The following is a 24113-nucleotide window of genomic DNA, read 5'->3' as shown; positions in this document are numbered from 1 at the left end:
GAGGCGCAGCGGGAGATGGCTCTCCAGGCCTTTCTCAAGGCCCTCTCACCCGAGGAGCTGCAGCGCCACGTGCATCGCTGGAGCAGGCCTTGGCCCTTGCTACACGGGCTGAGGCTGTGTTCAGGGTGGCTGGAAGCGCCAGCAGACACAGTGCGCCCTGCCGGCTGACCGAGGCGGCGACGGAGGAGTCCAGCGAGGGGGAAGAGGAGCCAGACCTTGCAGCGACCCCTGCGGAACAGCCCCACATGCTGCTTTGCGACCGCTGCAGGAAGAGGGGACTCCGAGCCCGGTTCTGCTGGGCACCCGAACCTCGCACTCCTCGATCGGCGTCGGGAAACGGGAACGGGGCGGCTCAGCGTGGGGAAGGCCGCCCCTCGAATACCTAAACCCCCGCTCCGGAGAGCGCTGTGAAGACCGGCGCCCCTCACACCACCATGGGGCGAGTCGGCTGTAGCCGAGGCCTGTACCTCCACTGCCAAATCGAGGACCAACCCTGCCTGGCCCTGCTCGACACCGGTTCATCGGTAACCCTACTCCGGCCAGGCGTCCTCCCTGACACCGAGGGCACCAACCCCTCAGGATGGGAGGCCTCCAGCCTGCGGCTAAGGACCGTAACGGGACAGCTTGCTGCAGTCAGGGGGAAACAGGTGCTTGCCTTCCGTCTAGGTGCAGCGACGGTGCGCCACCCCTGCTACCTTGCACCTATTCAGGAGGACTGCATCCTAGGGCTGGACCTGCTGCAGCGAGTGGGGGCCAGTTTGGACTTGGGCCAGCAGGAGTTGGTGTGGCAGGGAGAGCGACTTCACCTGGTGGAGGGCAGGCCCGTCGAAGGCCGAGGGACGCGGGCTTGCCAGAGCCGGGGGAAAAAGAGGCAGTGGTGGCCGCGGAGGCAGTCGCCGGGGAGCGAGCGTGTCGGATCCTGCCCCTGAGTTGCTCAGGCTCTGTATGTGTGCTGCCAGTGGGATCGGTCTCTTTTAAAGTCAGCCAGCGCTTGACAGAATCAGCTAATGTCTGCCACGGTTTGTCCATCCTGCCCACTTCTGACAGCAACGTAGCGTAGTCAGGTTTTTTCAGGACAAAGGACTAGTGGAGACGCGATAACTTAACCAAGCAACTGTTTTTACTCTTTAACAACCACAAAACCAAACACAGCATCTACACACACATGAGGACGCGTGTGCAGGGCGAGTTTGTTCTGAAACTCTCAGAGCAGGACATGCAGAAGACTCTGAGCAGGGTGAAAATCCATAAGGCTGCAGGGCCTGATGGGATACCACCTCGAGTCCTAAGGATATGTGCAGCCCAGCTGACCACAGTGTTTATGGACATCTTTAACTCCTCCCTGTCACAGTCTATGGTCCCTACCTGCTTTAAAAAAAACACTATTGTTCCAACCCCCAAAAAGACAAAAGTGACATGCCTGAATGATTACCGCCCAGTAGCATTAACATCTGTGGTGATGAAATGCCTGGAGAAGCTGGTGTTGTCACACATCAACTCCTCCATCACAGAGTCCCTGGACCCCTTGCAGTTTGCCTACCCTGGACCCCTTGCAGTTCGCCCCTTGCAGTGGATGATGCTGTCTCCCTGGCTCTGCACACAGCCTTGGAACACCTGGACACTAAGAACTCGTATGTGAGAATGCTGTTTGTGGACTACAGTTCAGCATTCAATTCCATCATACCCAGTCAACTGGTGACAAAGCTCAGGGGATTAGGTCTGTGCAACTCTGTCTGCAACTGGCTGCTGGACTTTCTTATCGAGAGACCACAGGTGGTGCAGACAATAAAACATCAACACCACTCACCCTGAGCACTGGAACCCCACAAGGATGCTGTCTGAGTCCAAGGTTGTACTCCCTATTTACTGACGACTGCACAGCAAGACACAGCAACAACCGCATCATTAAGTTTGCCGATGACACCACTATAATAGGACTGATCAGTGATGATGACGAGTCCACTTACATGGATGAAGTTGTACAGCTGCCTAGGTGGTGTCATAGCAATAACCTGGACTTGAACATAAAGAAAACGAAAGAGATAATAGTGGACTTTCGGAGACACAGGCCATACACTCACTGCCCACTCAGTATTGATGGAACGGAAGTGGAAACAGTCACCAGCTTTAGGTTTTTGGGAATTCACATCTCCAAAGATCTAACCTGGACTGTGAACACTGACTCTATCATGAAGAAAGCTCAGCAGCACCTTTATTTCTTGAGGTGCCTCAAGCGATGGGGGATGCCAATACATGTGTTGGTGAACTTCTACCGCTGCACCATCGAGAGCATCCTCACCAACGGGATCACCGTGTGGTATGGCAACACCTCTTCGCGAGAAAGAAAGGCACTGCAGAGAATGGTCAATATGGCCCAGAAGATCATCGGCTGCGGTTTCACCGAGATTAAACAGCTCTATGAGGACCGCTGCCGTGGTAGAATTCTGGCCATCACAGAGGACAGTCACCACCCCGGGCACGAGCTCTACACCCCACTGCCCTCAGGCAAGAGATATAAGAGCATACGGACACTTACCACTAGATTCTTTAATAGCTTCTATCCACAAGCAGTGAGACTGGCGAACACATTTAGCCATCCCCCTCGGACCACACCTACACCATCACCATCTACCTCTTTATGATTTCTTATCTATTGCACATCTCCAGTCATTGTTTACACATCTGTATTGTTTACATTCAAACTGTCTACATGTTTACTTGCACATTGTCTATTGTTTGTTTGTACATTGTCTTGATGCACTGTTTGCACTTTGTCTTGTTTTTCACACTTGTTTTACAATCGAGAGACTTTCTGTAAGTAAGAATTCCATTGTACCAGTACCGGTTACATATGGCAATAAAGTTCGAGTTCGAGTTCAGAGGGACTGGCAAAGGAGCAGCAAACTCAAGCTACAACGGTCTCTGTCCTGTGTGAATGCGCTGGTGGACTATTAATCTACTTGACTGACTAAAACTCTCCCCACACTGACTACAGCTGAAAGGTCTCTCTCCTGTGTGAATGCGCTGGTGGGTTTTTAAGCTACTTGACTGACTAAAGCTCTTCCCACACTGATTGCAGCTGAACGGTCTCTCTCCTGTGTGAATGCGCTGGTGGGTTTTTAAGTGACTTGACTTACTAAAACTCTTCCCACACTGATTGCAGCTGAACGGTCTTTCTCCTGTGTGAATGCGCTGGTGGGTTTTTAAGTGACTTGACTTACTAAAACTCTTCCCACACTGATTGCAGCTGAATGGTCTCTCTCCTGTGTGAATGCGCTGGTGGGTTTTTAAGTGACTTGACTTACTAAAACTCTTCCCACACTGATTGCAGCTGAACGGTCTCTCTCCTGTGTGAATGCGCTGATGTCGTTTTAAGAGGTGCGAGTGACTAAAACTCTTCCCACACTGACTGCAGCTGAAAGGTCTCTCTCCTGTGTGAATGCTCCGGTGTGATTGTAATTGGCTTATCTGACTAAAACTCTTCCCACACTCACTGCAGCTGAACGGTCTCTCTCCTGTGTGAATGCGCTGGTGTGATTTTAAGTGGCTTATCTGACTAAAACTCTTCCCACACTGACTGCAGCTGAACGGTCTCTCTCCTGTGTGAATGCGATGGTGGATAATTAAGTAACTTGACTGACTAAAACTCTTCCCACACTCACTGCAGCTGAATGGTCTCTCTCCTGTGTGAATGTGCTGATGTCGTTTTAAGAGGTGCGAGTGACTAAAACTCTTCCCACACTGACTACAGCTGAAAGGTCTCTCTCCTGTGTGAATGTGCTGGTGTGACTGTAAGTGGTTTTTCTGATTAAAACTCTTCCCACACTGACTGCAGCTAAATGGTCTCTCTCCTGTGTGAATGCGCTGGTGGGTTTTTAAGTGACTTGACTTACTAAAACTCTTCCCACACTGACTACAGCTGAAAGGTCTCTCTCCTGTGTGAAGGTGCTGATAGGGTTTTGAAATGCTAGACTGACAGAAACGCTGCTTCTCCCTGTGCCATAATGGCAGTTTGTCCACTCCATCTGAGCAAGGCCTTGAGTGATTCTTCTTCATCCCCTGATCGTGCCGGGGTCTCTTATTCTGCAAATGCTCCATGGAATGGCCTTGCTCTGTGTGATGAAACTGAGATTTGTTTTCATCATTATGTCCCTCAGTGTGCACAGCACTGTGAATCATCTGGGGCTCCTTCTCCAGCTCTCTGAGACAAAAAACCGTCAAGTTCATTCAGTTGTTCCTCTCTTTGCCCAAGAACAGACATACTCTCCAGTTCATTAAAACTTTCAACGATTTTCTCAGTAACCAGATTATTAAACCTGTGTGTAAAGTCATCAGATACTATGGGATCATATGATTGTTTGAGACTCTGCAATGACAGTCTCTCCACTTGAACAGAACAAGGCCTAATTATTATCAAGCCCTGTAGGAGCTGCTGTTGCTCCTCCCTGTACTGACTCTTCTCAGTGTGCTGTGACTCAGTACTGTTCTCTTCACCAGGTACATCAGTCTGCTGCTCTGCAGTGTCAATCAACTTGGGCTCCATGTCCTGCTCTGTAAGATTAAAGACATCCAGTTTTTCACCGTGCTCTTGTATAGAGATGCAGCCCAGTTCATTACAACCTTGTGTAATATTGATTGTGTCCAGATTATTAATATTCTCTGTAAAATCATCACATACTAAGAGCCCAGGTGTCTCACTCTCAGGCTCTGTCTTCATCATGGGCACAGAGTCCAGATCCTTGACACTCTGTCTACTTTCTGTGTGCTGCTCACTAAGTGCCTCTTTCCCTTCTGCGGCAGTGAACTCTGTCTCCTGCATCAGACTGGAGCCCCACTCCTCCACACTGTGCTGCAGTTCAAGAGGAGCCCTTTCCCCAGCTTCAATAAGAGCACTGGCCTCTGAATCTGTAAACACAAGACAAGACAAGACCTTTATAAGAATAAACTTTATTTTATAGTTTTATACCTTTAGAGGTGGCTTCTCAAATCATTTTACAGAATGCCAACAACAAAAAATACACAAAATTAACACGATGAGAATACACAGTTAGAGGAGACAGTAGACAGTGGTACTAAGTACAGTAGGAGCAGAGGGGTACAGAACAGTTAAATAAAGGCTCTTCTGAAGAAAAAGTTTTTACGTCTGGATTTAGAGTTTAGAGACGTTGACTCTCTGATATCCTTGGGGAGAGAGTTCCAGAGCTTGGGGCAAAACAGGAGAAGGCCATGTCACCCATAGAGTGTAGACAGACTGGGGGACAAATAGTTGAACACAATTAGAAGAGCGAAGATTGCAAGGTAGGGAGTAGGGTGATAATATAAGACCAGCATGGAGGTGTCAAGCCAAGCCAAGACATGGAGAGTCTTATAGGTGAGCAGGAGGATTTTTAAGCCGATATGAAACTTGACAGGAAGCCAGTGCAAGGACTCCAGGATAGGAGTAATGTGATCATTTGTACTAGACCTGGTCAGGATTCTGGCTGCTGAATTTTAGACATACTGCAGTTTGTTCAATGTGGATTTAGAAACCCCAGAGAGTAGAGCGTTACAGTAGTCGATTTGGGAAAAGACAAAAATTTTCAGTCAAAGTCAGTGATAACACAGGGCGTAGTCGAGCAATATTTATGAGGTGAATGAAAGATGTTCTGACAACATGCTACACATGTGGGTCGAACGTCAAATATCATCCCCAAGTTTTTCAATTTAGACTGAAGCTCAAGTACAAGACCATCTACAGATAGGGTTACACATTGGTTGTACAAAGTTGATGGGTGGTGCCAATAAGCATGACTTCAGTCTTGTCACAGTTAAAGGAAGGAAATTGAGTCACCCAAGTTTTTATATCAGGGATGCAAATAAACAGAATAGAGACAGCCACATCATTGTCAGGTTTGGTATGGATGTATATTTGAGTATCATCAGCATAGTAGTGATAGCTGAGGCCATGTGATCTTAAAAGCCTTAAACTACACACATGTATACTAGTACACTCACAATCAATTTGGGTTGTTTTAACATAGTGGAATAAGTGGGTATAAGGGCATGTTCTGATTTAGCTCTGTCAGAAACATAACTACCATGTAAAAAGTAAGTCTACTGTAATAATATCACAATTACATTACATTTACATTAACAGTGCACTGAGAGAGAGGGGTTAATACAGACACACTGACCGGACACTACAGCACATTAACACTGCACTGAGAGAGGGGTTAATACAGACACTTTCTGGACACTACAGTACATTAACACTGCATTGAGAGAAAGGGGTTAATACAGACACACTGACTGCACACTACAGGATATTAACACTGCACCGAAAGAGAGGTTAATACAGACATGCTGACTGGACACTACAGTACATTAACACTGCATTGAGAAAGAGAGGGGTTAATGCAGACACACTGACTGACTGGACACTCCAGGACATTAACACTGCAATCAGAGAAAGGGGTTAATACACACACACACTGACTGACTGGACACTCCAGTGCATTAACACTGCACTGAAAGAGGGGTTAATACAGACACACTGACTGACTGGACGCTAAAGTGCATTAACACTGTACTGAGAGAGAGAGGGGTTAATACAGACACACTGACTGGACACTACAGTGCATTAACACTGCACTGAGAGAAAGGGATTAATACAGACACACTGACTGCACCTTACAGTACTTTAAAACTGCAGACAGAGGTGGTTTAATACAGACACACTGACTGGACACTACAGGACATTAACACTGCACTGAGAGAGAGGGGTGAATACAGACACACTGACTGGACACTACAGCACATTAACACTGCACTGAGAGTGGGATTAATACAGACACACTGACTGAACATAAAAGTACATTAACACTGCACTGAGAGAGAGGGGTTAATACAGACACACTGACTGGACACTACAGCACATTAACACTGCACTGAGAGAGGGGTTAATACAGACACTTTCTGGAAACTACACTACATTAACACTGCATTGAGAGAAAGGGATTAATACAGACACACTGACTGCACACTACAGGACATTAACACTGCACCGAAAGAGAGGTTAATACAGACATGCTGACTGATTGGACACTCCAGTACATTAACACTGCACTGAGAGAGAGGGATTAATACAGACACTGACTGCACAATACAGTACATTAACACTGCATTGAGAGAGGGGGCTTAACACAGGCACTGCGACTGGACAATACAGCACATTAACACTGCAATCAGAGAGAAGGATTAATACAGACAAACTGACTGCACATTACATTACTTTAAAACTGCACAGAGAGAGGCGGGTTAATACAGACACAATGACTGGACACTCCAGGACATTAAGATTGCACTGAGAGAGGGATTAATAAAGACACACTGACTGGACATAACAGTACATTAACACTGCACTGAGAGAGAGGGGTTAATGGATACATACGGACTGGACACTATAGCACATTTCGTTTAATTGTTGATTTACCCTCTGGGCCATTTCAGGCTGTTCCTCTAATTTCAAAACCCCCTATACATAACAGCTGGTGTCACCAATTTTCTGTGATGAACTGGTATCCCGTCCATGGTGTATCCCACACTGTGCCACTTGCATGCTGGGATAGGCTCCGGCTCTACCGTACCCCTGTACTGGGTAGAGCAGTGAATTCAACTGAGAGGAAATGACTGTATCTCTAGAAGACTCATACACCTTCTGCTTTGTGCTTAATCCAAAGAGGTCAGGAAGAGAACAGTGGACCTTGCAGTGCTGGTACTCAACAGTAAGAGCAGACAACACTGGCCAGACAGTCAGCACAAAAACACCATGAGAAAAACCCAGGGAACAGAGTTTGTACTTTTAATTCCTTCCAAATCCACAACACTCCTTCTCCTCCAAGATCAATCAACACAGAAGAATCCCCAAACTTCAAACACCCCAATACACTGCAACTCACCAGAGACAATCCAATATTCACTTGCTCCTGCACCTCAAACCCCTGACCGCTGGAAAACATAAGAATGCATACAGCCGTCGACTGATCGACCATTTTTATCCTGTTTACAATTTCACGGTTATTTCCAGATTTTATTTGCGTTTGTAAATCCTAAATCACTGGAAACACGTTTGGCCAAGAATGATAAAAATAAGGAGGATGTTCCAAAAAATTTTAAAACAAACTAAACAAGTAAAATACCAACGTTTTTCCATAATGATTATGTAAATACAGAAGCTCATCATTTTTTTTTTTATCTGAGTCATTGAATGATATGGAGTCAGTCTAAATTATGTGTTCTAAGCCCTGTTTCTGAAATAAAGATGTTTTCAGCACCATAATTGGGAAAACAACAGTTCAGTACCGAACTGAGAATGAGGGGTTAGTACAGACACACTGACTGGACACTTCAGTACATGAACACTGCACTGAGAGAGAGGGGTTAATAAAGACAAAGTGACTGACATAATAGTCCAAAGGAGTTAGTACAGACAGACCCTGGTGGACCGGAATGTTTAAACTTATCTATATAAATATAAAATCTAAAGATATAACACAATAATTATAATACTAATACAATATTTTTATTTTCCCGAATGACGTCAGATTGTGCACGTATTCGGTGAAAGAATTATATTATAATACAAATACAGTATTATATACCGTGGATATATATATATATTTCATAATAACGTCGGATTACACTGATTTAGAGAAACAAATGCTGGATATGAACGAGTTGTTTTTATAACCGGCCAACAGTTCAGTTTCCAGTAAAGAATCCCGTTGCTACGTCACACAGGTCTTTCCCACTTCACTCTGCATCTCTCCACTATATTCTCACCAGTGAGGACGTTAAAGATACTGGTTTTAAACACACACACTCTGACTACATACAAGTCACCACACTGACCTGACAGCTCCAGTTTCGTGTTCAATTCTTCTTTTATTTCTGCAGTCACTTCACAGGGAAGCGGGTGTCCAACACGATCTGTCTGTCCCCGATCTCCTCCTGCTCCCGACTCCTTCTCCCACAGCTGCAATCTCCACTTCAGGCTTTCGTTTTCCTTCTTCAGCTGCGCCATTTCACTCCCGAAACTCTCTTCCACAAACTGTGTGATTTTAAACACAGACCGTCTCAACAGAGTCTGGGAGACGCTGCGGAGTTTGTTTTCAATCTCATCCTCAGAGTCAGACATCCTGTTTCGGAACACATGTGAAACTTCATACACGATCGATTTGAGCAAAACCTCCATGAAAGAGCGAAGCTCAGTTTCCAGATTGAACAGTAAAATTGCCATATTTAACCAAAGTTGAACACAAATACAGAGAGTGTGCTGTGCTGATACTAAAATGACAAACACTAAAACTCCTACGCCCCTACGAGTCTATATTACTGCAAAGTTTTTAATTCACACCTGAAGCAGGAACAGGAACTGAGCGATCACTCCTCCTACATCCTGCCACATGACGCACTTCCTTAGTGATTGTTGCTATGCACTTCACGTGAAGGACTTTCAGTATGTTGCATCTTGTTGAATATACGATGAAAAATAATGTAGCATTGTTTACAAATATATGTACGTAAAATATACACATCTATATATATACACATACAAATATATATGTTGTTTTTTCATATATTTCCAGATCCTCCGCCTGTATTGAAATAAATAACAGCACTTAAACGTGTATTGAAATAAAGGGATCAAACTTTCAATGTAATAGATCCATATCTGAACAATGTTTACTAATAGACGGTAATGTGAACAATTCCTGTTGCCAATTGGTTGGATATCTCCAAGACATCCAAGAGATCAGGTATTGAAAATCATTTTTTAAACAGAAAATGTGAAATGGAAAGTAGGTCAAAAGCCTTCTGATAATCTAAGTACACCATACTACATGTTCTGTGCATCCATTAGTTTTATGGGATTTAATTAGTTAGACAAATTATATTTCTGATTACAATAGATAGTTTTATATCTCTATTCATAATAAAGGTTGGTTTTATTATAATTTATGATTTCTATAATTTATAGTAATCATTTGTTTCATTTTTTCAGAAAAAAGACTGCAATGTTGATAGAATAAGAAAAAAAGGTCCCTAAAAGACTGATTTGAATGAAGCATTTTTTGTCCACATTTAACATTTTGCAGCTCCCTGACAAACCAGCAGCATTCTGACAGAAAGAGCAGTTGTAAACTGTCATTGTCTCAGTTGTCCAGAGGAGCAGAGTGACTGAGAGGTCAGAGCTGTTAGCTGGTATTGTCAGTGTGAGAACAGCTCTCCAGCTCCGTCTCATTGACTTCACACCACCTGAGTGCTGATACTCTTTCTCTCCTGCTCGTCTCCTCTCCACTACCGTCTTTTGTTCTTTTGTTTGATTTATCAGCTGCCCCTCATACATGAAGGAGGCACCAAAGCCAAAACATTGTGTCTCTTTTCTTTTCACTATGGAATAAACCTTTACCTACTCCTGTCTCATTCACTCTCTTTCTCACCTTGTCTGCAGTCAAACCTCCTGCTGCTCCATTGTCTGCAGTTTCTGTCCAGAGTTTCACCTCTTGCTGCTCCATTGTCAGAATGAATGATGAGTCACAGGACTGTTCTCACCTGTTAACACCCAGTAACATTTCTGCCCAGGTGGCAATTTAAATACCTGATTCTGTATTTTAATGTGTCTGTTTTGTGTTTAATGTCTTCATCCTGCTCTTTTTGTACTGAAATTGTTGTAATTGAAGTTGTAAAACTCAGACCTTGGTTTACCATGAGATTTTAACGTGATTTCTTGTTGTAATGTTCAGCTGCATTTGATATGTTTATATTTCACTATATTTAATCATAATCATATGTACTCATACATACTCCATGTAGGTAATGTAAAATAAATCTCATGTCACAGTAAAGGCTCACACAGCGAGAATTCTTGAAGAATAAAATCACACTGCACAACTTTGGAACATCACGTCCAAGTTTAGTGACAGCAACATTAGAAATTTTAAGCTAAGACATTTCAGATCACCTTTTTATTAAAAAGTTCAAGCAAAATTGAATAACTTTGCAAGGAACATTTCAAAATCTCAATCAAATCCAGTACAATCCCAATGGATTAATCTGAATTTACTCTCTGCGATCCCAACAAGTTGGGAAACAATTTTATGGTTCTTATGGTAAGAAAAATAACACAAGACCACACAGATTCTTTAATGTTTACATCATAATGTTATTAGAGTAGGACACTGATGTGAATATGTGTTTGGGTTTCAATTAGCTGATTCTTGTTGAAGAATTGGTGATTTACGATTAAAGAATCAGTAGTGTCGGATTAAGTCCCGTTCTAAATTTCTTGCTTTTGTGTGCAAACTTACCCACATCTGCAATATTTTAAAATATATGGAATAATTAATTGGAAATAACTAAATTATCGACAATATCCAGTTATATACTTGAACAGACAAAAAAAAATGATTATGATATTACATATACCCACATACTTCATATCCTACATATTAACATACTGACCAGAATAATTAAAAAGCTTTGATTCTGAACCCCTGCAGTTAGTGTTAATTAGAAAAACAACAGTGCTGCAACCTGAGCACAAGTTCAGCTGCTCTCCAGCTTTGTTCCACACGGTTTTTCATTGCAATTGAGCTCAGAGCTGGAGATGATCTCCAGACAGTATGGTTAACACCTGGTTAACTAGTCCGCAGCTGTGTGCTCCATTCAAAAGTTTGTTCCAATTGACCCAATGTGTGGTTCTATAGCTGTCAGGTGCAGTTCCCTTACATAAAGGACATTTATTACTGAGGAGCCCGATTGACAAGCCAGGCGGGAGTCAGATCTACAATTTTCTGATCCGCATGATTCTGAACACTTGATTCAGGCCCCTTTATAGCTCTCTCTGTTCAAGATAAAAATAAAAAGGTTCAGTGCGTAGCAAAGAATCACCAATAAATTGAATGTGGAAGTTAAGTCCTGTTCTAAGTTTCCTGCTTTTGAGAGCAAACTTACCCAGATCTGCAATATTTTAAAATATATGCCGTTGTTGAGTTGGAAATAACTAAATTAAAATATCGATTTCCAGTTATATACTTGAACGAGACAGAAAAAATAACAATTATGACCTACATATTAACACACTGATCAGAATAATTGAAAGGTTTTGATTCAGAACCCCTGCAGTTAGTGTTAATTAGAAAAAAAACAACAGTGCTGAAACCTGAGCATAAATTCAGCTGCTCTCCAGGTTTGTTCCACATGGATTTTCGTTGCAATTGAGCTCAGAGCTGGAGATGATTTCTAGATAGAACCGTGTTAACTAGTCCGCAGCTGTGTGCTCCTTTCGAAAGTTTGCTGCAATTGACCCAATGTGTGGTTCTATAGCTCTCAGGTGCAGTTCACTTACACATAGGACATTTATTACTGAGGAGCCTGATAGGTTTAAAAGCAACATGAGTCAAGCAGGAGATGAACCAACAATCTTCTGATCTGCGTTATCCATTGCGTTACTGCCCTTCCTCTCACATTGCTGAACTGCACCAGAGTGAGCTCAGCGCCGTAGTACCATCCATAGTATATGGGGTGGTGCGGTGGCTAGGGATCTGTGCCTGTGGCTGGAAAGTTGCCAGTTCATGTCTCGTGGCCAGCAGAGAAATCCTCTTAATGTTAGATGCAAGACAATCAGATGTCAGGAGAATCTTAAAGCTACTGAAGCAGGAGTAGCAGTAACCGCAATGAGGTGGGTAAAGTTGGGCATTTCTCATTTTCTTCTGTACAGCCACCGTGTCAGAATGCACTGCTTGGGATATGAAGGGAATTACGGCTTCAGATTGTTTTTACTGAGCTCTGCATTGTTTTATTCATGCTGCCTACATCCTTTGAAATGCTGACATTGTCTTTTTAATACAAATCATCACACTGCTCTACATAGACCTCTCTTCGGGATCCTTACGATTGCTGAGAAACAAAGCTTCTGCATTCCGAGGATACTGATTCTTTCACCGTAAATCCCCAATTCTTCAACAAGAATCAGTGAAAACCAAACACTTATACACACTTGTATCCTAGCATGAAAGCAATATGATGGAAGCATTTGAAAATCTCCTTCACAGCACAGATGAGAATTTTGATTTCTTCCCCATTGCAGAGCATGTATGGGCACTCCCTCAGTACCCTAGTTTGTAAAACCACGACTTAAAGATCGAAGCACTTTTTAATATTATGGAGTCTCTCATTTGATGGCCAGAAATAAACAAATTTATGTCAGAACTTGAAAAGCTTTCTAAAATTGTTCGGTGCTTCTTATTAAAAGAAATGACAAGAGCAGTCTAAACAGCTCCAGGCTATTAACTGCTTAATATAGTGATCAGCAGCGTGATAACCAGTTTATAAGGCTGAAAATGATCCTGGAAGCACAGCAAACTTCTAACTGCTACTACTGTTTTGGGTTTTACAACCGAATAACAAAACGGCTTCAATTCCGTCGATTAGACTCAGTGAAACGTAAACACCTATAGTATTTACGGGAATTGTAAGTGTTTTGCACATGTCGAACTTAACGTCAAAGAACGTTCACCATTGTAACCAAGGCAACCACAGGAACAACATCAAGAAGCACAATCAATTCCCTATTTAAATCTTTCCTGTAAGGTGTGCTTTGTGAAAGCATGAAGTAAACCCCCAGATTGCTTTTGAACATGGACAAGTATTTCTGATGGAGCGCTATGCGCAAAGATTTAATAAGCTTTACCCCTGCTGATGATTCGGCGTGAAGTAGTAAAAGCTTCACAGACAGTTTCACAGAAAAGCAGCTCGCCACCACAGCCAATAGTAAATGTACTTGCCGGCACACTACCATGTACACTGGCTCATAAGTGATCTCTTATCCTTGATGTTAAGCTGACAGCCTGTCTTTTAGAAAGTCTATCTCTAAACACCTTGGGCAGCATCTCAACAGACTCTTTTACTGATCGTCTTGCAAATCAGAGGAAACAAAGTCTTAAAACAGTGTTATTTGGCAGCGGTGGGATTCAAACCCACGCCTGAGAAAGACTGTAGCCTAAATCCAGCATCTTAGACAGCTTGGTCATACTACCTTCCGCAGGGCCGATCTTCCTCACGTTGCTGGCTTGGAAAATGCCGGAGGCTTCAGCTCTTGTCATCAGATCTAATGATATCATGACATGCGGAAGTGACTGCAACTTCATCTTCTGTGATGCTTTCAACAGCACAAACCGGCATAAATGTAGCAATAACGAGGGAGCTGTTTCATCCTTTGTGCTGTTTGTAGCAGCGCGACTCCATGGAAATCTAATGAATTGAAAAGCAACAACCAAACTCCTCTGCTATTATTGTTGCTTTTTTCATAGTTTCTTCAAATCCTTCATTTGACCATCGATTTTGAAGGATATTGATGATAATACACCGTGAATTGTGGTTTTCTTTTGATCGCCAATTTTATTCAAATACCAGCCTTTTTTTACAGTTGTTTTGCATGTTTCACAAGGTATAATAGCCCCCCTCGTATCCTCAGCTAACATATTTTAAAATTGCAACAAAATTTCAATGGATTATACAACATGTTTGTTTACATTTATATTAAAATTAAAGTAAATATACCATTATATCAACATACATACAGTGCTAACCTAATAATTCTTGTCAGGTTCTCCATCAAATCTGTGTTGTTATTTTAACATGTTTTAGCTTACAGTGTAACGGGAGTATAAATGAATTTTCCTGCCAGCCATTCAAAGACTAAATTCCTTGGGTGAACATGATTTTCTCCGACGTTGCCGGTATTGGACTTTGCCGGTGATATTGAATTATGTCTACCACTGTTGTAGTAGTTCGTACTTGAAGTTCAACATGTGCAAAGCACTCGCAATTCCTGCTAAAATCATAGGTGTTCAGAACTCCAGAACTCTTTGTACTGCTGAGCCCGGGCTAACCCCCGTTCCTGTTGCTTCGCATAGGGTCTTTTCGCTCTCCTGCCTCTCCACGGTATGTCCCTTCCGACATCCATGACAGAATGCTGACCCATCTACGACCCTGCGAGCGGCGCTTTTTTGTCTTGCCGCAGTTTTTTCTTTTTTTCTGGGCTTTTTTTTTCAGTTCTCCTATTCTAATCTCGGGATGCTACTCCTGACTTCCGTGTCTGTGAGCGGGTCATTCTGTGTTATGCCATTCCGACATACACTCCTGAATACCTGGCTTTCCTCGGGTTGTCTCTCCTGGCATCCATGATTGAATGTTGAGCTGGCCCTCCTGTCATCATCGCTTGATATCATTCCATTCTTTGGTGCCTGTGAGTGGGCCCTGTGCCTGGCTCTCCTGAGGTAGATCACTTCGATATCAGTGATAGAATGTTGAGCTTTTTTCCTGCTTTCCTGTTCTCATTGCTGGATATCACTCTGAGCATCCATGTCTGTGAACGGGTTTCGTGCCTGGCTCTCCTCGGGTTGTTCATTCCGATATCAGTGATAGAATGTTGAACGTGTTTTGCCCAGTTTGTGGTATTTTTCCCAGGTTTTTGTCTTTTTAATTTTTGTTTTTGTGTTTTGATTTTTCATTTCCTGGTTTCCCCTCCTATTTGGTCCCCTTTTTGGTTCCTACCTGTTTTTTGTTGTCACCCTGGTCTCCCAGGTTTATGTTTGTTGTGGTTTGTGCTTGTGTACTTGTCTTTTTTTTGTTTTAAGCCTCTGGAGCTCTACCTGACCCCCCCCCCTTCCTCTACCCAATAAAGGTTTATACCCTGGAGGAGGGGGCAGCTCTCAGCTGTGGACTCCCGGCAGTTTCCTTTCAGTTAAATGAGGTTTTTCTTCCCCCCAGTGCTGTGCAGCTCATTTATTTGTTGGGAGTCAGGAGCCGCCCATGAAGGGGGGGGGGGGGGTACTGTCATGCCCTCTGTAGCTTCTCTGTCCTGTCCCTAGTTTCCTGTGCTTTGCTCTCCTTCCGGTGTCTCTCTCTCTGGGGCTATATATTTCCGGGTCACTTATTCTGCTTCGCTCAGCATTGACGTTCAGATGTTCTGAGACCCGCCTAGCACCAGGTCGCCACTCCATCCATGACCTGAGGGCATAGGTTTCTTTACGGCACTCCAGAACTCTTTGCACGGCTGAGCCCGAGCTAACCCCCATTCCGCCGCTTCACATGGGGCCTTTTTCACTCTCCTGCCTCTCCACGGTTTGTCCCTTCTGACCTCTGTGACAATAGTTAATTTAAATAACAAATATGTTTAGAAACAGCTGGGTGAGACTAAAGTGTTACTGTTATTCCTCTCAAACTTCATTTAATAATACAATTAGTCAGCATGTGTAGGCTGCAGAGGAACAAGTAAAGGTTTATTTCAATGCTGAAAAGAGAAGAAACTAAACACAAAGTTTCAGCTGTGGAGCCTTCTTCGGGTGTAAGAAAGATAGGGCAGTCAGCCAAAACATTGTGTTTCCACAGCCGGCGTTGTGTTTGTTTTCTTTTGAGTATGGAATAAAACTTTACATGTTTGGTTAATAATTTTTGTTTTTTTCTTGAACAACCTAATTTGGAGTCAATTTGCCTGTGAAATTGTTCTAGATTTATTTTGAACCATTCACTTCCTGCACTTTGTTTCTGTGCTCCAAACTTACTTACTGACAGACTTAGACTAGCAGACAAACAGATTGTTGCTTCTAAAATTCAAAAAACTTTTAATCTAAAGCAACTTCCAATATCTGAGTAATCCGAGTACAGTACCTTTCTCATTAGTACAACAGCAATGACTGTTCTGTAAATTGATCATTTCTGGTTACTGTCTAACTTTCATAATCAAAGGACTGCTGCAAATAAGAATGAATTTTCTAGCACAGTTACAATGACATTTTGCTACCAAGGCATACATTGGCACAAATCTACCAGACCACAAAGAAAAAGAGTTGCTTATTTTTAATCATTCCCACACAAAGTTCCAAACAAATCCATTTTCCTATCCTCATCTAGTTAATATAGTAGCACTTTTAACCCTTAACCCTTCAATATGATTCACTTGTTAAAATTAGGCTCACAAACTGTCCTGGTACACCACCCCTGTCCATGTTAACTGCACATGGATTAAATGCTTAAATTCTGTAGTAAAAATGCTAAATATACAGTGCTAATGAACTAGCACAGCACTGTTTATTTTTCCATTACGGATCAAAAACAGCTATGATTACTGATACTTGTCAATTGTCTTACCTCAGCTAATAACCTTTTATGGCAATCTCAAATTTAACTTTCTGTAAATACTCTTCAATGTTAATAACTTACCAGGTTCCACTTTATTTTTCAAATCCGAAGCAGTTGGGTTTTCATTAAGTTCATTAAAACCTTCACTGGAGAGATCACTTAAACATGTAAGCGGATCTTCTGTTTTAAAGGTGTCTAAATCCATTTTGGACAATGTTTATTTCTGCAATTGTGTTCTTAAATTTAGTTGACTCTTCATCCACCCAGTTGAGAGTGTTAACTTTAGGATGCTTTATCGTTGTTTCTAAGTGAGCTTGTTCCGTTCACTTAGAGCAGATAAAAAATTAACATCCTTTTATTTCCTCCTAATAAACACCTGCTCACTGCCCACTAGCACATCATCCAATCAGTTTTAGTGAGATTAAATAACCTTTTTTGGTTAGCATTGGCATTACCTCCGCCTCTTCTTTCTTCTTTCTTTCACTTTGTTTTTATCTGCCCTACTCTGCACAGTAAAAAACATGGGACATTCCCACAGATGAATAATTCAGTTTCGGTTGTCGGTTTCACTTTCTATTTGTCATGTATCCATCCTCAAATAACATGATACAGACTGTATTTTGCTTTTTAAGATAATCAATGTAACGGTCATTTTAAGTAACATACTGTACTGCTGTTGACAAGAACAACAAACATCAACAAAAACACAAAAGAAAACCCTGCATATTCTGTCTCAGTTTAGCGAATAGACTTTCGGGACTGCTGTCCAATCACCAACAATTTCTAAGGTGAGCTTTAACTACAGTAATGTCCAATAGGCCTCTGTTTTATAGTTTTTGTAGGATTCAGTTATAAAATCTTATTTCCTGTGGCAAACTATATCCTGTGGTGGTTCCCTGTGGTGTGTGTGAATTTGTCAAGAAAGTCACACATTTCATCCCATGTCATTTTAAAAAAAAATCTTTAAAATATATGAAAAATGGGTGAATACCTCTTCTCTAACTCATGTGTTTTCCTGACAGAATCCTTTTTTTCTCAGGTAAGAAATAATGGGATTAAACCACTTAAGAGACATTCCAGGAGAAATTTCTATTAGATGTTACGAAGACACAGATCCTCTTCTCCACTCAGTCTGCCTGAGCTGTTAAATCGCCATTGCCGCATAAACAGCAAGAAGTAATCGGAGCAGAATGATGGCAGGGCCGCTCATAATAGGAGAAAGAAAGATACAACTGCTCTATTAAACAACTGCATCTCTCTTTCCCTTAAATGTTGCGCGAGAAAACAATTAGGAAAAAAAAGGAAGAAAAACATGCTTGTGAAAAGCTTCCAACTGAAAATGTTGTTTTTATTGACCAGAGCAAAATGTATTTTCTCTTTTGGTTTTGTTTTGCTCATGCATGCATATTTACCATTTTAGATATATAATGCTGTAAAGGTTTATACTGTATGTGTTTGTTCTGTATTTGAACTTAAAAGTTGGAAAAAAAATTCTCACTGCTCAATCCAGGAATGAGAAAATCTCTGAATCTCAGGGAACATTTAGGGCACAAGAAGTGACCATTTCATAGACAATAACAATGGGAAACAACCCCTTTAGATAATAGACAGTGTATATCTGGAAAAACAAAAATTTACATAACATTTTTTTTACAGCTAAGAAAGACTGGAATAACACCTGTGTGATAGCAATATGGAACAATTGAACAGTGTTTCATCAGTACTGCAGAAAGTGCATCTCTGTCTCTGCTTCTCCCTGCTGGCAGTGGGAGCAGAATTTGTGCTCTCTGGACAGTCAGGTCTGTCTGTGACCAGTTTCTGTGTCCAGACTGTGGTCACTGAGCCTGTCCTGTCTGAGCAGTCAGGTTTGTGTGTGTCCAGTTTCCATGGCTAGGCTGTGGTCACTGGTTCTGTGTTCTCTGGGTAGCCTGGTTTGCCCGAATACATGTCAGTCATCATATTTTTTCTTCTCTTTACTTTTTGCAGACATTTTCTATAGCATATCTTAACCTCAGATATCAAGTTTAATAAAATTTTGGAATATTAATATTAAATGTCCAAATAGTTGTAATCATAGCAAAATTAAATGTAGTGCACTCTCTGAAGGCACCAGTTCTGTAGGGTTTGGGCATTTACTGGGAAATTATTAATCGTAGCAGTAAATCACAAAGTTGATTCTTTTGATGGCTTTAGAATCCAACCATGCGACATAACTCAAACAACGCACACACACAGGTACTAATACACGAGGATACATTTATTAATACATAGAATATGCATATAAACCTAACAGATCTTATCGAGAGGGTTATCAGAATACAAAAGATATATATATTCAGTCAGTTACAAAGTGTTACACATATCAAGAGGACATACGTTCAGTATATCATTCATTTAGACCGTTTCGTAAATTAACTTGGTTACAACTTCTACACTAGATACTCAAAACAAGTACATAACTCTTAGGAATTAAATTGATATCAACTGGTTGGGATAACAATTGAATTCTCGAGCTGTAATGCATTGAAGTTGAATACTCATCCAATCTCTGGGGATTCAGATCTCCTGCGGGCACAAAGAAGCAGTTGCAGGCTGTTGCTGTGCAATCCGCGCTCTCTGGCTCGGTGCCAGGCTGTGCTGTGCGGCTTGCGACGGTGCGCTGCAGATGCTCACTGACCGGCTAGTTAGTGTTGGCTTTAACTAGCAAAGTTTGTGCACAGGAGAAAAGATGACTGTGGGTCCCAGCAAGTCAGGAAGAGGACTGGTTCATTCCTGAGGAAGAGCTAGTTCTGAATAGTGATTCAGCTGTCCACAGTTCCGACCTGTTCACGAGGCTTGCTGCTGATGCTAACCTCGGGTGGATCCTCTGGTTACTCTCTGGCAACCTCCGCTCTAGACTCTTAGAACAAAGGAAAGTTCTGGCACTCGGACACACTGGCCGTTCCGTGGTTGTCCGGGCTGAGTCTCAGGATGGTCAGGAGGCGCGCTGCGAGAATGTCCTGCCCTTGGGAGCCTTCTGCTCCTGGGCCGTCCTGCCCTGGAATTCTCCTTTGAATTCCCTTTAGAAAAGTCCACAGAATTATCCTGAATCCCTTCTGAATCTCACAGGCTCTCTATGTTGCCTGTTTTTACCTGGAGGAACTTCAGCTCATTGATTGGCTGAAAGTTCCATGGGCATCAGAGTCCCACGTGGGTTACTCGGCCCTACCAGTCCCTGATTGGTTGATCAAGGTGAGATATGAGTCACTTACTCCTGACACTTAGGAATGCAGTCCAGATGTCCAACTGGCACTCCCTAGACAGATAGGCGCCAATGGATGACCATTGATCATGATAGCCAGGCTTAGCTAAGTGCATCCCCCTTTGGGAGCTGTCCTTCAAAGGAACCTTAAATCAGCCTGCATGAATAGTTTCTCTGTGGCTGCACCACAGAGATGAACAGAGAAATGAGGCCTAATTTGGGAAAGCTCAGAAACACTTAATTCTGCCTTATTAATAAGCCTCGCCGCTACATAGTTTTGCAAGGCACCATATTCACAAAATTTCCTACAGTACAGTCTGCTACAGTACATTTTTTCAGTCCTTTGTAAAACAACTCTTCAGTACACAGGTCTCCTATCGCAAATGATAGACAATTAGCAGCAAAGGGGAATTTTAATTTCACTTTCCATTTCCTGTAAGCAATGTGTTGTCAGCAATATTCTGAGAACAAAATGAACTGGAGTGAAAAGGTCTTTATTTACAGGTTACAGGTTGCAATTAGTCCTCTTACGGAAGGAAGATTCTTTAACAAAGTGAAAACAGACTAATCCAAGGTTATTAGCACTATCAAAATTCTTTCTGGAGACAGATGAGAAGAAAACTGAAAATCTCTATATTGTTATATAACAGCAGAAATTATTGGCTAAGTTATAATGAGAGAGCTGAAACCCCCCTAACTGACTATCAAGGCGACCAGTTGCTGTTTTACTCTAAAGTGACTCTAAAGTGTCCCATTTGATCCCCACAGATCAATACTAGCAGCCAGCCTGATTCCAGCCAGGATTCAGTCACTGTCTCCCAGACATGTTCCCTCATTGTTTCCACCAGCAATGGATTTCATTTCTTCAGCAAATCATCAGCAACTCAGCAAGGCATCCCAGCAGTGGATTTCACTACTTCAGCAAATCATTTTCACTAGTAGATAACTCAATTCATTGGCGCATCCAGGTCCCGGGCTCGCACGATGCAGGAATCAATGCAGAGACCCGAACCGAGTGGGCGTCTGGCTTTTAAGGGGGGCTGGAAGGAAGCTGAAACAGGGGGCAGGTGCAAAAAATCAAATCCGACGTGAAAGAACCGGAGCACCCTTAAGGGGGAGGGACTACAATCGTGACAGCATGAATACTAATACACGACAATACATTTATTAATACATAAAATGTGCATATAAACATAACAGATCTTATAGTGAGGGTTAGCAGAATACAAAAGGTATATATTCAATAACGAAGAGTTACAAACCAATAGGGACATACATTCAGTATACCATTCATGTGTACCGTTTTGTAAATGAGCTTTGATTACAACTTCTACACTAGATACTCGCAAGCAAGTACATCACTGATAGGAATTAAATTGATATAAACTCAGGTTGAGGTAACAATTGAATTCTCGAGCTGTAATGCAGAATGTTGAATACTCATCAAATCTGTGTGGATTCAGATCTCCCACGGACACAAGGGAACAGCGACAGGCTGTTGCTGCATCCGATTGGTGTCCTCCTGCCTGGTGCCAGCCAGTCCTGTTCAGTGTGGGAGAAGGAAGGAGAGATTCTTGCTGCTGTGCACAGGCAGTGGGCTCTCTGAAGACCTAGTTAGTCCCGGCTGAACTAGCAGAGCTTGTGCACATGGAAAGTGACTGCGGGTCCAAGCAAGTCACACTCTTTAGACGGGAAGGAGACCAGTTCGTTCCTGATGTAGCGCTAGTCCTGAATCCTGTGATTCAGCTGTCGACAGTTCCGACCGTAGTTCACTCGTTGATCAGGCAAGCTTTGGAGGTGGAGTACCAGCTGTTCACGAGTCTTGCTGCTGGGCTAACCTCGGGTGGATCCTTTTGTTACGCCCGGGCAACCTCCATTTTCGATTCTTAGAACAAAGTCAAGTCCTGGCACTCGGACACACTGGCCGTCACGTGATTGTCCGAGCTGAGTCTGAGAGCATCCTGGAGGGGCCTCTTCGGGGTGTTGTGCTGCCTGTTTTATCTGGAGGAACTACGGTAGTTCATTGGCTTAAAGTTCCGCGGGCATTCGAGACCCATGTGGGGTTACCCTGCCCTACCAGTTCCTGATTGGCTGATTGAGGTGGAGGATGAGTAACAATGACCTCTGACCTTAGGGTTGTAAACCTTGGGATGAGACTCTCCCATGGAATCTCCCAGACAGTAAGGCACCAGAGATGACCACTTATTAGGGTGGCTGGTGAATCTCAGCCTTGGGAGCTGTTCCTTATCAGGAAACTCTATCAGCTAGAAAAACACCTTAAATGTGAACCAGATGGAATGGCCTCTCTGTATCCAGCTGCACTGAGATGAGGGAGAGAGGGACTGGCAAGGGAGCAGCAAACTTAATTCCTGTATTTTAAATACGCCTTGCCGCTACAGAAGTGTCCTTAGAAGAAAAACATCTTCTATGATAGTGGTACAGTCCATCACGCCCCTCCTATAGCCTTTCAAAGAGAAAAAAAACTGACAACAAAGTATGTCTATGTGTGGTAATCAACCAGGTCTTACAAACATTCTTAAACCCTTCCACCTCCTTTCATTGCAAATGATTTGTACATGTTAGAAGGTTAATTTTGGCTTCTGATATTATGGTGGATTAAGAGTCCTGGAATCTTTGTAGAAGGACAAAGATGAAAGAAAGGGCAGTGTAATCATGGCCAAGAGAAGGCAAATGTTGGACTATCTGCTTGGAGTGAATGGAGCAAAATGTAGGCAACTCCTTGAGCAGAACCTGCTTCATCCTTCAGACTGGGGTTTCTGAAGATCTGTACATTTGAACTTTCAAAGTGACTAAAGTAAAAGAGTTTTACCTTTTTAACACATAATTCCCACAGATCAACACTAACAGAGAGCCTAATTCCAGCCAGGATTCAATCACTGTCTCTCAGGCATCCCAGCAGTGGACTTCATGACTTCAGAAAGCCATCTTCACCAGTGGAGAACTCAATGCTCTGAGGTTTACTGGCAGAGTCTCACACTGGGTAATGTTAGATGTTGATAAACAATGTCCTATGGAATTTTACTATTGATAAATTCTACTATGGAACTGCGATGTGTCCTGAAAAAAATCTTCTATGATAGTGGTACAGTCCAGCACAGCCTTTAAAAGAGAAAAAAAACTGACAACAACAAAGTAAGTCTGGTGTAATCAACTAGGTCTTGCAAACATACTTAACCTCTTCCAGCTACCAACATTACAAATGCTGTTTACACATTAGATGGTTATTTTTGGCTTATGATATTATGGTGGATAAAGAGCCCTGGAATCTTTGTAGAAGGACAAAAGACGGAAAGAAAGGGCAGTGTAACCATGGCTAAGAGAAGGGAAATGTTGGGGAGAGCTTTTTTCATACACTTTTTATCAGTTTTTCCAGCCCAACAAAGATTAACATATATGAGCAGGCGTCCTGTATCAAATCCAATCTGCCTTCCTTACAAGCATACAGGAATGTCAGTGAATTAAATATTGACATATGAAAATACACAAAAATATGCAGTCACACATATGCAGTTTGAGCAAACATAAGACAATAACCAAGTACCACAAACTACCAGGCATCTAGTATCATTAGCAGTTCAGGTGGGGAGCTGCGTCAGCATGTGTAGGCAGCAAAGGAACAAGTAATAGGTCTATTCCATGCTTAAAAGAGAAGAAAGAAAACACAACA

The 24113-nt window shown here is 42.5% G+C and overlaps 1 protein-coding gene across 1 annotated transcript in view; it reads right to left on the bottom strand.

Annotated features, from left to right (window-relative positions):
• Window positions 1-2910: 2910 nt before the first annotated feature.
• The window catches only part of LOC148812526 (uncharacterized), a 140764-nt gene continuing 119561 nt past the window's right edge, over window positions 2911-24113 (bottom strand). The window contains exons 3-5 of the mRNA XM_088908507.1: window positions 4774-4844; window positions 4127-4199; window positions 2911-4036 (exon numbers count right to left, since the gene is read on the bottom strand). Of these exons, the coding sequence (XP_088764633.1) occupies window positions 2911-4036; window positions 4127-4199; window positions 4774-4844 (1270 nt within the window). The remainder of the gene's footprint in view (window positions 4037-4126; window positions 4200-4773; window positions 4845-24113) is intronic.

Source organism: Atractosteus spatula (genome assembly GCF_055471065.1).
Source record: "Atractosteus spatula isolate fAtrSpa1 chromosome 10 unlocalized genomic scaffold, fAtrSpa1.hap1 SUPER_10_unloc_2, whole genome shotgun sequence".
Lineage (NCBI taxonomy): Eukaryota > Metazoa > Chordata > Actinopteri > Semionotiformes > Lepisosteidae > Atractosteus > Atractosteus spatula.
Note: the sequence above shows the minus strand (reverse complement) of the source record. Positions and strands in the feature narration are given on the sequence as shown.